Below are 12,069 nucleotides of genomic sequence, written 5' to 3'. Positions count from 1 at the left end.
AGTGATTCTCCCACCTCAGCCTCCCAAGTAGCTGGGATTACACGCGCGTGCCACCATGCCTGGCTATTTTTTTGTATTTTTAGTAGAGACAGGTTTTCGCGATATGGGTCAGGCTGGTCTCAAACTCCTGACCTCAGGTGATCCACCCACCTCGGCCTCCCAAAATGCTGGGATTATAGGCATGAGCCACCGCGCCTGGCCTTAACTCAGTATCTTAGTCCATATGTGCTATAACAAAATACCACAGATTGGGCGATTCATAAACAATAGAAATTTATTGGCTGAGCATCTCAGCCTCCCAAAGTGCTAGGATTACAGGCATGAGCCACCATACCCGGCTGGATTTACAGACTTTAAAATTATCTTTATTTTTTCAATTATAAAATTATTCACCCACTTAGAACAGAAAGCAATATGGAAAAAGGAGGAAAAAAAGGTCTTCTGTACTTGGATGGGGCCAGGTTTGGGGCAAGGAACCGGCACTGTGGAGCTTGGTGCTTGCTCACAGGACCAGCAGGCTATGAGGCAACTGACATGCCCCAGGGAAAGTCATCTTGAGTTGCTTCTTGACAATGAGGAGGATACGGGTCCAAGCTGCAAACTTCTTAAGCCATTCTCTAAAACATCCACACTCCAGGACTGCTGAGAGGGAAAGAGAGAAGTTAGGAGGTACCGACTGGTGAGACACCACAGGGAGGAAGGGAGGGAGAGGTGAGGATAAGATCATTAGGAAGAGAAAAGAACTGGCACCAGAAGGGCCAAGAAGGCCTGGAGAAAAACAGGGAGGTGACAAGAGCATCTTAGAAAAGGGAGATTGTCTGTTTACTCTGTTGATAGTTTCTTTTGCTGTGCAGGAGCTCCATTTAATTAGATCCCAATTGTCAATTTCTGTTTTGGTTGCATTTGCTTCTGAGAATTTAATCATAAATTCTTTGCATAGACCAGTGTCCAGTAGAGTATTTCATATTTCCCAGGTTTTCTTCTAAGATTTTTATAGTTTGAGGTCTTACATTTAAGTCTTTAATTAATCTTGGGTTATTATTATTATTATTATTTTATTTTTATTTTTATTTTTTTGAGATGGAGTCTCGCTCTGTCACTCAGGCTAGAATGCAGTGGCACGATCTCGGCTCACTGCAATCTCCACCTCCCAGGTTCAAGGAATTCTGCCTCAGCCTCCCGAGTAGCTGGGACTACAGGCGCCTGCCACCACGCCTGGCTAATTTTTAATTTTTTTAGTAGAGATGGGGTTTCACCATCTTGGCCAGGCTGGTCTCGAACTCCTGACCTTGTGATCCACCCGCCTCGGCCTCCCAAAGTGCTGGGATTACAGGCATGAGCCACGACGCCCGGCTGGTTATTATTATTTTTTTAAGCAAAGCCTCACTCTGTTGCCCAGGCTGGAGTGCAGTGGCACGATCTCAGCTCACTACAGCCTTCACCTTCCTAAACTCATGCAATCTCCCATTCACCCTCCCAAATGGCTGGGACCACGGGCACATGCCACCATGCCTGGCTGATTTTTGTATTTTTTGTAGAGATGGGGATTTGCCATGTTGCCCAGGCTGGTCTTGAACTCCTGGCTCAAGCGATCCACCCGCCTTGGCCTCCTGAAGTGCTGGGATTACAGGCATGAGTCATCATGCCCAGCACATCTTGAGTTATATATTTTTTTTTTCGGGACAGAGTCTTGCTCTGTTGCCCAGGCTGGAGTGCAGTGGCATGATCTTGGCTCACTGCAACCTCCCACCTCCCGGGTTCAAGCAATTCTCCTGCCTCAGCCTCCTGAGTAGCTGGGATTATAGGTGCAGAGACAGGGTTTCACCATGTTGGCCAGGTTAGTCTTGAACTCCTGACCTCTTGATATGCCTGCCTTGGCCTCCCAGTTCTGGGACTACAGGCATGAGCCACTGCGCCTGGCCGAGTTAATTTTTGTATATGGTGAGAGGTACACATGGACATAAAGATGCAAATAATAGACACTGGAGACTCCAAAAGAAGGGAGGGTGGGAGGGGGGCCAGGGTTGAAAAACTACCTATTGGGTGCTATGTTCCAGTAGATTGGGTGACTCAAACCTCAGCATCACACAATATATCCATGTAACAACCCTGCACATGTACCCCTGGAATCTAAAAGAACAAGAGGGAGCCCCTGGTGCGAGAGGAGAACACAAAAAAGAAACAGGTAGTGGGGCGGTGCACGGTGGCTCACACCTATAATCCCAGCACTTTGGGAGGCCAAGGCGGGCAGGTCACTTGAGGCCAAGAGTTCAAGACCAGCCTGGGCAACATAGTAAAACCCTGTCTCTACTGAAAATGCAAAAATTAGCTGGGCATGGTGGCGAGTGCCTGTACTCCCAGCTACTTGGAAGGCTGAGGCAGGAGAATCACTTGAACCCAGGAGGCGGAGGTTGCATTGAGCCGAGATCGCACCACTGCACTCCTGCCTGGGTGACAGAGTGAGACCCTGTCTCAAAAAAGAAAAGAAAAGAAAAGAAAAAAAGTAGGGGTAAGGGCAGTGGGCAGAGGTGTGACTGGGTATGGGGCTGCGGCAGGCAGTGAGGAGGTCGGGGGCAGCAGGCAGGACAGTGCCTCACCTTTATCCTCTCAAGCCGTCGCTTTATGGCTCGACTGTTTTTATCTAGCTCCTCTAACATCTCAGAGGGGTTGAAGGAAAGCGGTTCCTTGTGGTCCACAAAGTTTTCCCAGCAGTCAGCAAACTCTGAGAGGGAAGAGGGAAACCAGCCAGGCCCCAGGGGCAGCAGCTGCAGTGCCAGGAGCTCTTGCTTCCTCTCCCTTCTCTTCTCTTCCTCTCCCTGGACATTGCTCTGTCCGGGGAATTCTCCCTCCCAGGTGGTGTCGGATCTTGGGCCTTGACTGAGCCACAGTCCTTCCTTCCTGGCCTCCCACCAGATCCCCCCGCTCCCCCCGCCCCCCGCCAACCTCCTCCAAACCACACCCCCCCCCGGCCCCCGCCAAGCCTGTGCCCCAGGGGATTTGCACTCTTGGAACTGCAAAGCCTCTTTCCTACCTCGGGAGCCCATGACCTCCACCGGGACCTGGGATCCACACAGAAGCCGCAGCCCCTCCTGCTGGCGCCTGCACCAGTGGCAGTACAGGCGGGAGGCGAAGATGCGCAGGTTCAGATGGTCGTGAGCCTTGATGAAGGCAACCAGCTCCCGGACACAGGAGGGGCAGGGGCTCCACGTGAGGTAACAGGTGACTTGGTAGCACTGCGTTTCGTCCAGTCCCATGGATTTGATCTCGTTAATAAAGCGAATTTCTGCATGGCACTTTTTCTGGGGAGGGTCCCAAACAGACAGAAGGGAGGTGAGAAGAGAGAGGCCAGGAGTCATGTGACTGGGGGCGGGGGCCGGGACAGGGGCGGGGGATGCGGGGGCGGAGGGGTCTGTCCGGTGAACTTTCTAGTGCGTGGCCTGACCTAGCCTAGTGCAGGGCAAGCACTCGCTTCCTGCCTTCCCTGGTTTATACAGCCCTGCACTCACGCATCCATGTGTTAATTCATCTGTCCCAGGACTTCCACAGCTTTCTCTAAATTGGACAAAGATCCCCGGTGTCCAGAGGAGGAGACAACGCCTCCACGCCCCAGTCCCGAAGCTCTGTGGACCCTGCCTTTGGACACCCGCCTAGGAGCTGTGTCCAATCCGGGATGATCCTAAAGAGCAGGTGAGAGCCGGGGCGGGGAGGGAGGGCGGGGGCAGGGCAGGTTGGGGCTGGCAATAGAGCGGAGAGGGCAGGGGTGTGATGGAGTTGCACTCAGACCGTGGCACGGCACCTCGGCTTTCCCGAAGTAGTGACTGAGCTGAGATCGGGAGAATGAGTAAATGAGAGGGGCAGAAGGAGCATTCCACAGAAGGGTTGGCCTCTTCAGAGGTCCGGGGACGGGAAGGAATGGGAGTGTCCTAGGGAAGCTGGGCCACTCAGACCCAGCTAAGCTAAAACCCAGGCAGGCACCAAGGGTTAGGAAAACACAGAAGGTGTTAAATCAAAAATTGAGAAATTTATAGGCAGGCATTTCATGTATTTTCTGCACACATCAGATGGGGTTAGCCCCTGCCGGCCCTGCGCCCAGAGAGCCCGTGTGGCACCTTGTTTTTAAAGTAGCCTCTGGTAGGCGTGGAGCCATTCTGCGGCGTCAGCTGGTAACACAAGAGGGCCTTCCTCGGGTAGTAAGGCCTTTTGATGCGGCGCTTGTTGTTAAACTGTAAGCTGAATGTTTTGGCTGTTAGGAGAGCCATCGTGTTTCTGTGCAACAGAAAGGGGAAAACCAAAGATGAAGGGAGCGTCCTCTGGAGTCACCCCAGGCTCAAGCCACTTTTCAAACCCAACTCTTTTTTGTTTTTTGAGACAGAGTCTCGCTCTGTCGCCCAGGCTGGAGTGCAGTGGTGCGATCTGTCGCCCAGGCTGGAGTGCAGTGGCGCGATCTTGGCTCACTGCAACCTCTGCCTTCCAAGTTCAAGCGATTCTCCTGCCTCAGCCTCCCAAGTAGCTGGGATTACAGATGCCCACCACCACACCTGGCTAATTTTTGTATATTTAGTACAGACGGGGTTGCACCATGTTGGCCAGGCTGGTCTCGAACTCCTGAACTCAGGTGATCCACCCACCTTGGTCTCCCAAAGTGTTGGGATTACAGGCGTGCCCAGCCAAACCCAGCCCTTTCTGTTCACTTGGGCCCCTCCGCTTGGTGAAGGAGGGTCTCCCCTTTAGTTGTTGGCTAGGAGGACTGCAGTGGAGCAGGGGGAGGAAGGACTGGCAGGAGGGCAGGAGGAGGGGAGTGCTCCCTCCCACCTTGTCTGCTACCTCCCATCCTCCCACCTGGAAGGGCACCCGCTGCTGCCCACAGCTGAGGCTCTTTTCATGGGGATGCCCCGACCTCGTCACTATTCTTCCTGGGTTGGGTGGGGATCCCCTGCCTGAGAACTGTGGGTGTGCCTTTCTGGCTCCCCTGGGCTCAGACCTGCTCTGAGCTGCTCCCACGCTTCTGGCCTGAGTCCCAGATCCCTCTTTCCAGCTGCAGTTGGACACCCCCTCCTTGAGGTCCACAGGCCCCTCGACCCCTACATGTCCAATACCAGAACCCTTCTCCTTGGGGAGTGACGGGGTGGAAACTGGGGCTTCCTCTAGCACTGTGCTCTTTGCTCAGGTGTGTGACAAGTTTGTCTGCCCAAAACACAGAGTTGAGTGAACAGAAAAGCTGTTGTCACCAAGGGAGTGTTGTGACAGATTTTTGGCTGAAGGAATTACATAGATTTTGCTCTCCTGAATTGTGATTACATTCTACAGAGGATTCAATTTTGGATTTTGCTTTTTTTTGAGAGAGAGTCTCGCTCTGTTGCCCAGGCTGGAGTGCAGTGGTCCAATCTTGGCTCACTGCAAGCTCCACCTACCAGGTTCAAGTGATTCTCCTGGGTTCAAGCAATTCTCCCGCCTCAACCTCCCAAGTAGCTGGAATTACAGGCACCCTCCTTCATGCCCGGCTAATTTTTGTATTTTTGTAGAGATGGAGTTTTACCATGTTGGCCAGGCTGGTCTTGAACTCCTTTGACTTCAGGTGATCCACCTACCTCGGCCTCCCAAAGTGCTGGGGTTATAGGCATGAGCCACTGCGCCCCACCAGGATTGTGACCCACGCGCTTACCTCATGTCTCCCTGAGGGCCTGAGCTCCCTTTCTTTGGCCTCTCTGATTGGTGGTTGCCCTTCTACTTTCTATTCTGCTTTCTGGAAAACCCCTGAGCATTTCAAGCCTCCAAGTCCTGAGAATTACTGCAGCTTTCCCAAGCAGGAAGACCAGGGAAAGGAGAAGAGAAGGAGATGCTGGCAGGGGCAGCAGGGCCGGGGTGACCTCTCCCAGCTTGGGGCCCCAGCTCTGGTCTTTCCAGGGATGGATCTCCCATCCTCCCAGTATTTCTGCCACCCATCCTCTAACCCATTAAAAATAAGAAAAGTGAATAAAATTCTCCACTTCAAAATAAGAACTTTTTAATATTTCAGTTCAATTAAATCCTGGCATTTTACCTATTCATGTTATTTTATTTTATTGTTTTAGTTTTAATAGATAAGGGGTCTCCCTATGTTGCCCAGGCTGGTTTGGAACTCCTGACCTTTAGTGATGATCCTCCCCTTTCAGCTTTCCAAAGTGTTGGGATTACAGGCATGAGCCATTTTGCCTGGCCAGGCAGGAGAATGGCGTGAACCCGGGAGGTGTAGCTTGTAGTGAGCCGAGATTGCGCTCCAGCCTGGGTGACAGACTGAGACTCCCCTTCTCAAAAAAAGAAAACGAAACAAAAAATCAGGGTAGCACTTCCATCCCCAGGCCCAGGCCACTCTTCTAAGTGCTGAGAGGATCTGAGCTCACATGAGGCTGCCCTAGGCCTGCAGGGGCCATTCTCATCTTAGAGAGGAGGGGCCAGAGGCGCAGAGAGGCGGGGTAACCTGCCCAGGCCATGGAGCTGGGCCCTTTTCCCTGCCAGCCCTGTCCAGTCTCTGTATCACGGGCCCTGCAGGAGGGAGCCTTTGGGGACCAGGCTCTCTTCTTAACTAAATTTTAAAATAAAAGCATTTCTCCTGATCATTGAGTTTTTCCCATAAATTCCGTGTTACTGGTGTCATTATAAACGGTGAATGTGAATACTGATCGTGGAGGAGGAACGTGTGTTCAGGGTCGTCTGCATCCTCCTCTGCTCACAGTGGAGACATCCTTGAAAGAGATGATTTGCCTTGTGCTTCAGAGACCATTCCCTCCCCACACCCACTCCTAAGACTTTGTATTGAAACAAAGTAAATCTTACACAAGGTTCATCAAAGTGCTGTGAACAAAATTCCAGATTGCTCCCATCATCCTTTAGTTCAGTTCTCCCAGTTCCAGAGCCCAGGAATGGCAGGAAGCACACAGAGAGAGCACCCTCCCAAGGTGGGGAGCACTAGCCCAGCCATGACTTTTAGGGGAGAGTCTCAGCAGGGGGCTTGGGCTGGTGCAGGCTGGGGAGGCGGCCCAATCAGAAGCAGCAGTGGGGTGACCACACAGCAGGGCAAAGAACCTGGATAGGAGTGGGGATGGCAGGGGAGCCAGAGGGGAAGGAGCCCAGGGCTGGGGCTGGGGCTGGGGCAGCGGGAGACCAGGGCTGAGGCCCAGAAGGGCTGCCAGGCAGGAAGTGGCAGCAGAGGGCCCAGTGGACAGAGTGGGCAGCAGTACCTGATCTGTGCTTCTGGCCACAGCTTCCTTGGCCGACTTGCCCCTGCTTGTCTGGGGCGCTAAGTTTCACTTTTGGCAGCTCTCCCAAAAGTCACAAAAAGTCACCTCCCAGGGCTTGATGGGGTGGCTCCACCCTCTTCCTTTTGTGGGACTGGAGTGGGAGGGCCCTGGGCTGCTTCAGATCCCTCAGGCTCCTTTCTTTCTCTACTTTCCTCACGCTTGGCAGGAGAAGTCTGATGGAGGCGGCTCACCTCCCATCCTCCCACCCCCAATTCCCTCTCCAGGTACAGCCAGACCCAACTCCCTCCCCAGGTATAGTTTACAAAAGAACAAAGGCCAGATGCGGTGCCTCACACCTGTAATCCCAACACTTTGGGAGGCTGAGGCGGGCAAATCACGAGGTAAGGAGATGAAGACCATCCTGGCCAACATGGTGAAACCCCGTCTCTGCTAAAATACAAAAAATTAGCCAGTTGTGGTGGCCTGTGCCTGTAGTTCCAGCTACTTGGGAGGCTGAGGCAGGGAAATTGCTTGAACCTTGGAGGCAGAGGTTGCAGTGAGCTGAGATCGCACCACTGCACTCCACCCTGGCAACAGAACGAGACCCTGTCTCAAAAATAAATAAATAAATAAATAAAAATAAAAAAGAAAGGAATTGATGGCTGGTCACGGTGCCTGTTATCCCAGCACTTTGGGAGGCTGAGGCAGGTGGATCGCCTGAGGTCAGGAGTTCAAAATCAACCTGGCCAACTGCACTCCAGCCTGGGCAGTAAGAACAAAACTCCGTCTCAAAAACTAAACTAAACTAAAATAAATGAAAGGAATAGAGGCCACAGAGAGGAACAGAGATCCAGACCAGGGCTGACACCATAGCCCAGATGCCACTCCCCTGGTGGACAGGGCAGGCTGCAGCCCCCTCCCCACCACCCCACTGACCTTTGGCATTCAGCCTCCTGGCAGGACCCTGAGCCTGATGTGAAATGAGCACTGGGGTCAGGCTCAGGACTGCATCTCCAGCGGATCCAGTGCCCATTACCTAGCCCAGTCCCCAGATAGCACTGGGAGGGGAGGGCAGTGATCCTGACAGTCAGAGGAGGTCCCAAGCACAGAGAGGCTAAGATACTGTCCCCAGGTCACACAGCAAATCAACAGCAGAGCTGGAGTGCTGGCCAGGACTTCCTGTGTCCCTTCTCCCCCACAGCTAGCTACTTTGAGGTTCTTCATTGCTCCATGGAAAGGAGCAGGAGAGGAGACACGAGGGAGGGGACTTACTGCTCCTAAAGGGCCTCCCAGGTCAGAGATGAAGGACCTGGACTTCACATTTGCATTCTGGAACCCATGTCCTCGTCTTCATGCATATCAACCAACACCCTTCAGATCATAAACACCAAAGAGCCAGGCCAGGTGCCATGGCTCATGCCTGTAATCCCAGCACTTTGGGAGGCTCAGGCAGGCTGATGACCTGAGGTCAGGAGTTCGAGACCAGCCTGGGCAACATGGCAAAACCTCGTCTCTACTAAAAATACAAAAATTAGCCAGGCATGGGGGCAGGCATCAGCTACTCAGGAGTCTGAAGCAGGGGAATCATTCGAACCTGGGAGGCAGAGGTTGCAGCGAGCCGAGATTGTGCCACTGCACTCTAGCCTGGTCGACAAGAACGAGACTCTGTCTAAAAGAAAAAGAAAAAGAAAAACCAAAGAACCCCTAGGAAAGTTGAATCCCAAGGGCGAGGACTAGGGGCAGTCACTGCGGAGTCTAGGTTCCACACCAAGGAGTCCCGCTGAAACTTGCCCAGCTTGTCCCTCCATATACTTCCGCCCTGCACACCCCGACAGCCCCCTAGACCCTGCATGGCCCCTGGGGTCACAGGAACTTGGGCGAGAATTTAGAAGGTTCCTGGGAATGGCATCCCCTCCACCCTATCTGTCCTAATGTTGGGGCTACAGTCCAAGGACGATTCCAGAATGAGCGGGGTCCTGCCAGGAGAGACGTCAGATCTGCACACTGTAGTGCTGGTTAATCACAGAGCTGAGTCTCCCAGGCTGAGAAGCGGGGAGGATGGAAAGGAAGGCGGAACCTTTTCCTGGTCCTTCCCGCAGGCAGCATTCCCACTGCTCCTCCAGTCAATTCCTGCAGCAGAGACCCTGTGGTGTCTAGGACGGGCCTGTGCTTAGGTGTTGTCTTCAGGAGGAGGGGAGGTTTGGCCTGGCCACTCTGGCCTGTGTTCGTTGCTGCAAAAGGGGACCCGATCCGGACCCCAAGAATGGGTTCTTGGATCTCTCACAAGAAAGAACTCAAGGTGAGCCACAGGGCGCAGTGAAGTTGTGATCATTTATTAGAAGCTCCTGCACTACAGACTAGGGAGGCCTCAGAAGGCAGAAGGAAGAACGTCCCGTCTTTGTTTTAAGCTTCTTTTTTTTTTTTTTGAGACAGAGTCTCACTCTGTCACCCAGGTTGTGGTGCAATGGTGCGATCTCAGCTCACTTCAACCTCTGCCTCCCAGGTTTAAGAAATTTTCCTGCCTCAGACTCCCAAGTAGCTGGGATCACAGGTGTGCAGCGCCACACCCAGCTAATTTCCGTATTTTTAGTTAAGAGCAGATTTCACCATATTGGCCAGGCTGGTTTCCAGCCTGGGTGACAGGGTGAGACCCTTACTGAAAAAATATATATAAATAAAGAGTGGAGACGGATGTCTACAGGCAAACAGGCTCCCTGCTGACACTGACCTCTCAAGGGGTGTGCCTTGCCCCTTACGCTCCTCTCTGCTCAGGGCCCCTCTCCCACTGAGGATGCCCTTCGAGGACTCAGGAGCCTTCTGTGTTGTCAGAACCCTCTGACAGGCAAGGCCACATCCTTCCGTCCTGCAGACTCAGGGCCCCAGTAGAAGGGATGTGACTCAGAAAAGGTGCCAGAGTCTTGCCTGCCTCCTCCCTATCCCCCTAGAAAGCCCTGTGCACCGTTAGGCAGGTGTGGGGGCAACTTTTTCAGACTTTGACCACAGAGGGCACTTTACTCCTGACCCGGGTGGCTCTCTGGGAAGCAGTGCCTGCCCGGGGTGGTGAGGGCCGGAGAAGGCAGTGGGAGGAGGATAGGGCCCCACCCTGGAGGGTGGCCGAGGTACAGACCCTAAGGGACAGCAGGCACCTTCCACCGCAGACCATCCTATGCCTGTGGGTGCCAAAACCACAGCACTGCCGGTGGCATCACCTCCCCGAGGGCTTACTGGGTGGAGGGGCTGGACCAGACCTTGTGGGCAGGGAGACTGCCATCACGTCAGGCAGCTTGACTCAGGGAGAGGAGGAGACTCAGATTGGCCCAACGCCTGGTGCGTACCAGCTCTGTCCCAAATCCAGCCCTCGCTGCCCTCCAAGTGCACAGTTGAGAGGGAGGTATAATTGCCCCCACTTTACAGGTGAGTAAAGAGAGGTTTCAGGGGAGGTGACGTGCCGAGGTACGGGACAGTGGCAGGCACAGTGGGCTCTTAGACTCAGGCTCGCCTGCCCGCCCACCAGTGCTCTGGTCTCCACTCTCCAGGTCCCCATAGAAGTGTGTGGAACCATTACCCCCTGCCCCAGAGTGACACGGAGGGTCACGGTCTCTGTCCAGAATTTTCTGATTGGCACAGGGCAGACCTGATGGTGGGCGTTGTTGCTCTGTGTGCAGGCATGGCCCTGTGCCAGGCCGTCTCCCCCAGCCCTGCTCCTGACAGTTCCTGGACCACCCCCACCTCCATCTCAGTCTTCCCACCCAGGGAACGTGGCCACAAGCTCACTCCACCCTGGCCAGCTCCCTGAAACACACCAGCATCTTGATTAAGCAACAACCTTCCCTGCTGTCTCCGGATGGTCATTCATTCTTCCATGGGTAGAAAATTTGAAAGAAAAAAGTGGTAGATTTTGAAAATCTGTATTTGTTCTGAGGGTGGGGTAGGGGGATGACATTCACCAAGAACTGACTGGAATCATGATCTCATTCCCTTGGTCTTACCCAGGAACAGTTCAGGGCTGCCTCTGCCAGTCTGTCCAACCATCATTAGACTGCATTGCCCTCCATGCTGGGACCCTGATGGGTTTGTTTTGTTTGCTACGTGGAGTGGAGTGGAGTGGGTGGCAAAATGTCCAGCTTTTCCCAGAGCACAGCGCAACAAAAGTTCATCATGATTGCCCATGACAGACACAGCCTGGGGCCTGGGATCCGATCTAAAACTAGCACTCACGGCTGGGCACGGTGGCTAACGCCTGTAATCCAAGCACTTTGGGACGCCAGGCGGGCGGATCGCTTGAGGTCAGGAGTTTGAGCCCATCCTGGACCAAAGTGGTGAAACCCCATCTTTACTAAAACTACAAAAATTAGCTGGGTGTGGTGGTGCACACCTATAATCCTAGCTACTCCAGAGGTGGAGGCAGGAGAATCCTGGAACTTGGGAGGCGGAGGTTTCAGTGAGCTGAGATCGCGCCATTGCACTCCAGCCTGGGTGACACAGCGAGACTCTGTCTCAAAAAAACCAAAAACAAACAACAACAACAAAAAACAAACTACACTAAAATGCTTGTAGATAACACTGATAAAACACTGTGCCTCCCGGAGACACTTCTAAGCACAGGTGACAGGGGTCAGCTCCTAGGGAGTGACAGCCCTGCCCCCATTTCAGCCTCTGCAACACTGAGGGAAAATGTAAGACCCCATATCCCACGGGAGTTTCCACCACAGCCCAGGAAGTCCCCGGGGACAGGAAGGAGCTGGTTCCCCATGTGGGCGGCAGGGATGGGAGCAGGGAGAATGGCCTCCTTCACAGGTGCAGGCTTTGCCCGAGATTCACCCTGGTCTCCTGTAAGCGGGGGACAAGGCAG

At 53.5% G+C, this 12,069-nt stretch overlaps 1 protein-coding gene across 6 annotated transcripts; it reads right to left on the bottom strand.

Annotated features, from left to right (window-relative positions):
• Positions 1-256: 256 nt before the first annotated feature.
• APOBEC3H (apolipoprotein B mRNA editing enzyme catalytic subunit 3H) lies at positions 257-7,351 on the bottom strand. Of its 6 annotated transcripts, none has more exons than XM_054470463.2 (5): positions 7,218-7,351; positions 6,127-6,284; positions 4,110-4,266; positions 2,598-3,299; positions 257-642 (listed from the first exon to the last, which is right to left on the bottom strand). In XM_054470463.2, the coding sequence occupies exons 3-5, from the start codon at positions 4,257-4,259 to the stop codon at positions 550-552; spliced, it is 945 nt and encodes a 314-aa protein (XP_054326438.1). In that variant the 5' UTR covers positions 4,260-4,266; positions 6,127-6,284; positions 7,218-7,351; the 3' UTR covers positions 257-549. The 6 variants fall into 6 exon arrangements, with proteins under 6 accessions (XP_054326438.1, XP_054326439.1, XP_054326440.1 ...); XM_054470464.2 differs by lacking the exon at positions 6,127-6,284 and having other exon boundaries at positions 2,598-2,872; positions 3,032-3,299; positions 7,218-7,348; XM_054470465.2 differs by lacking the exon at positions 6,127-6,284 and having other exon boundaries at positions 257-639; positions 2,598-2,872; positions 3,032-3,299; positions 7,218-7,348.
• Positions 7,352-12,069: the final 4,718 nt, after the last annotated feature.

This window comes from Pongo pygmaeus, chromosome 23, assembly GCF_028885625.2.
Source record: "Pongo pygmaeus isolate AG05252 chromosome 23, NHGRI_mPonPyg2-v2.0_pri, whole genome shotgun sequence".
Lineage (NCBI taxonomy): Eukaryota > Metazoa > Chordata > Mammalia > Primates > Hominidae > Pongo > Pongo pygmaeus.
The sequence above is the reverse complement of the archived record's forward strand: the minus strand, read 5'-3'. Positions and strand labels throughout refer to the sequence as shown.

Excerpts from the sequence above, each read along its gene's own strand:
- APOBEC3H (XM_054470463.2), bottom strand. The coding sequence starts at position 4,259 with ATGGCTCTCCTAACAGCCAAAACATTCAGCTTACAGTTTAACAACAAG. Across the intron at positions 3,300-4,109 it reads GAGGCTACTTTAAAAACAAG|AAAAAGTGCCATGCAGAAAT; the intron begins GTGCCACACGGG and ends GACCCTCCCCAG. Across the intron at positions 643-2,597 it reads GACGGCTTGAGAGGATAAAG|CAGTCCTGGAGTGTGGATGT; the intron begins GTGAGGCACTGT and ends TTTCCCTCTCAG.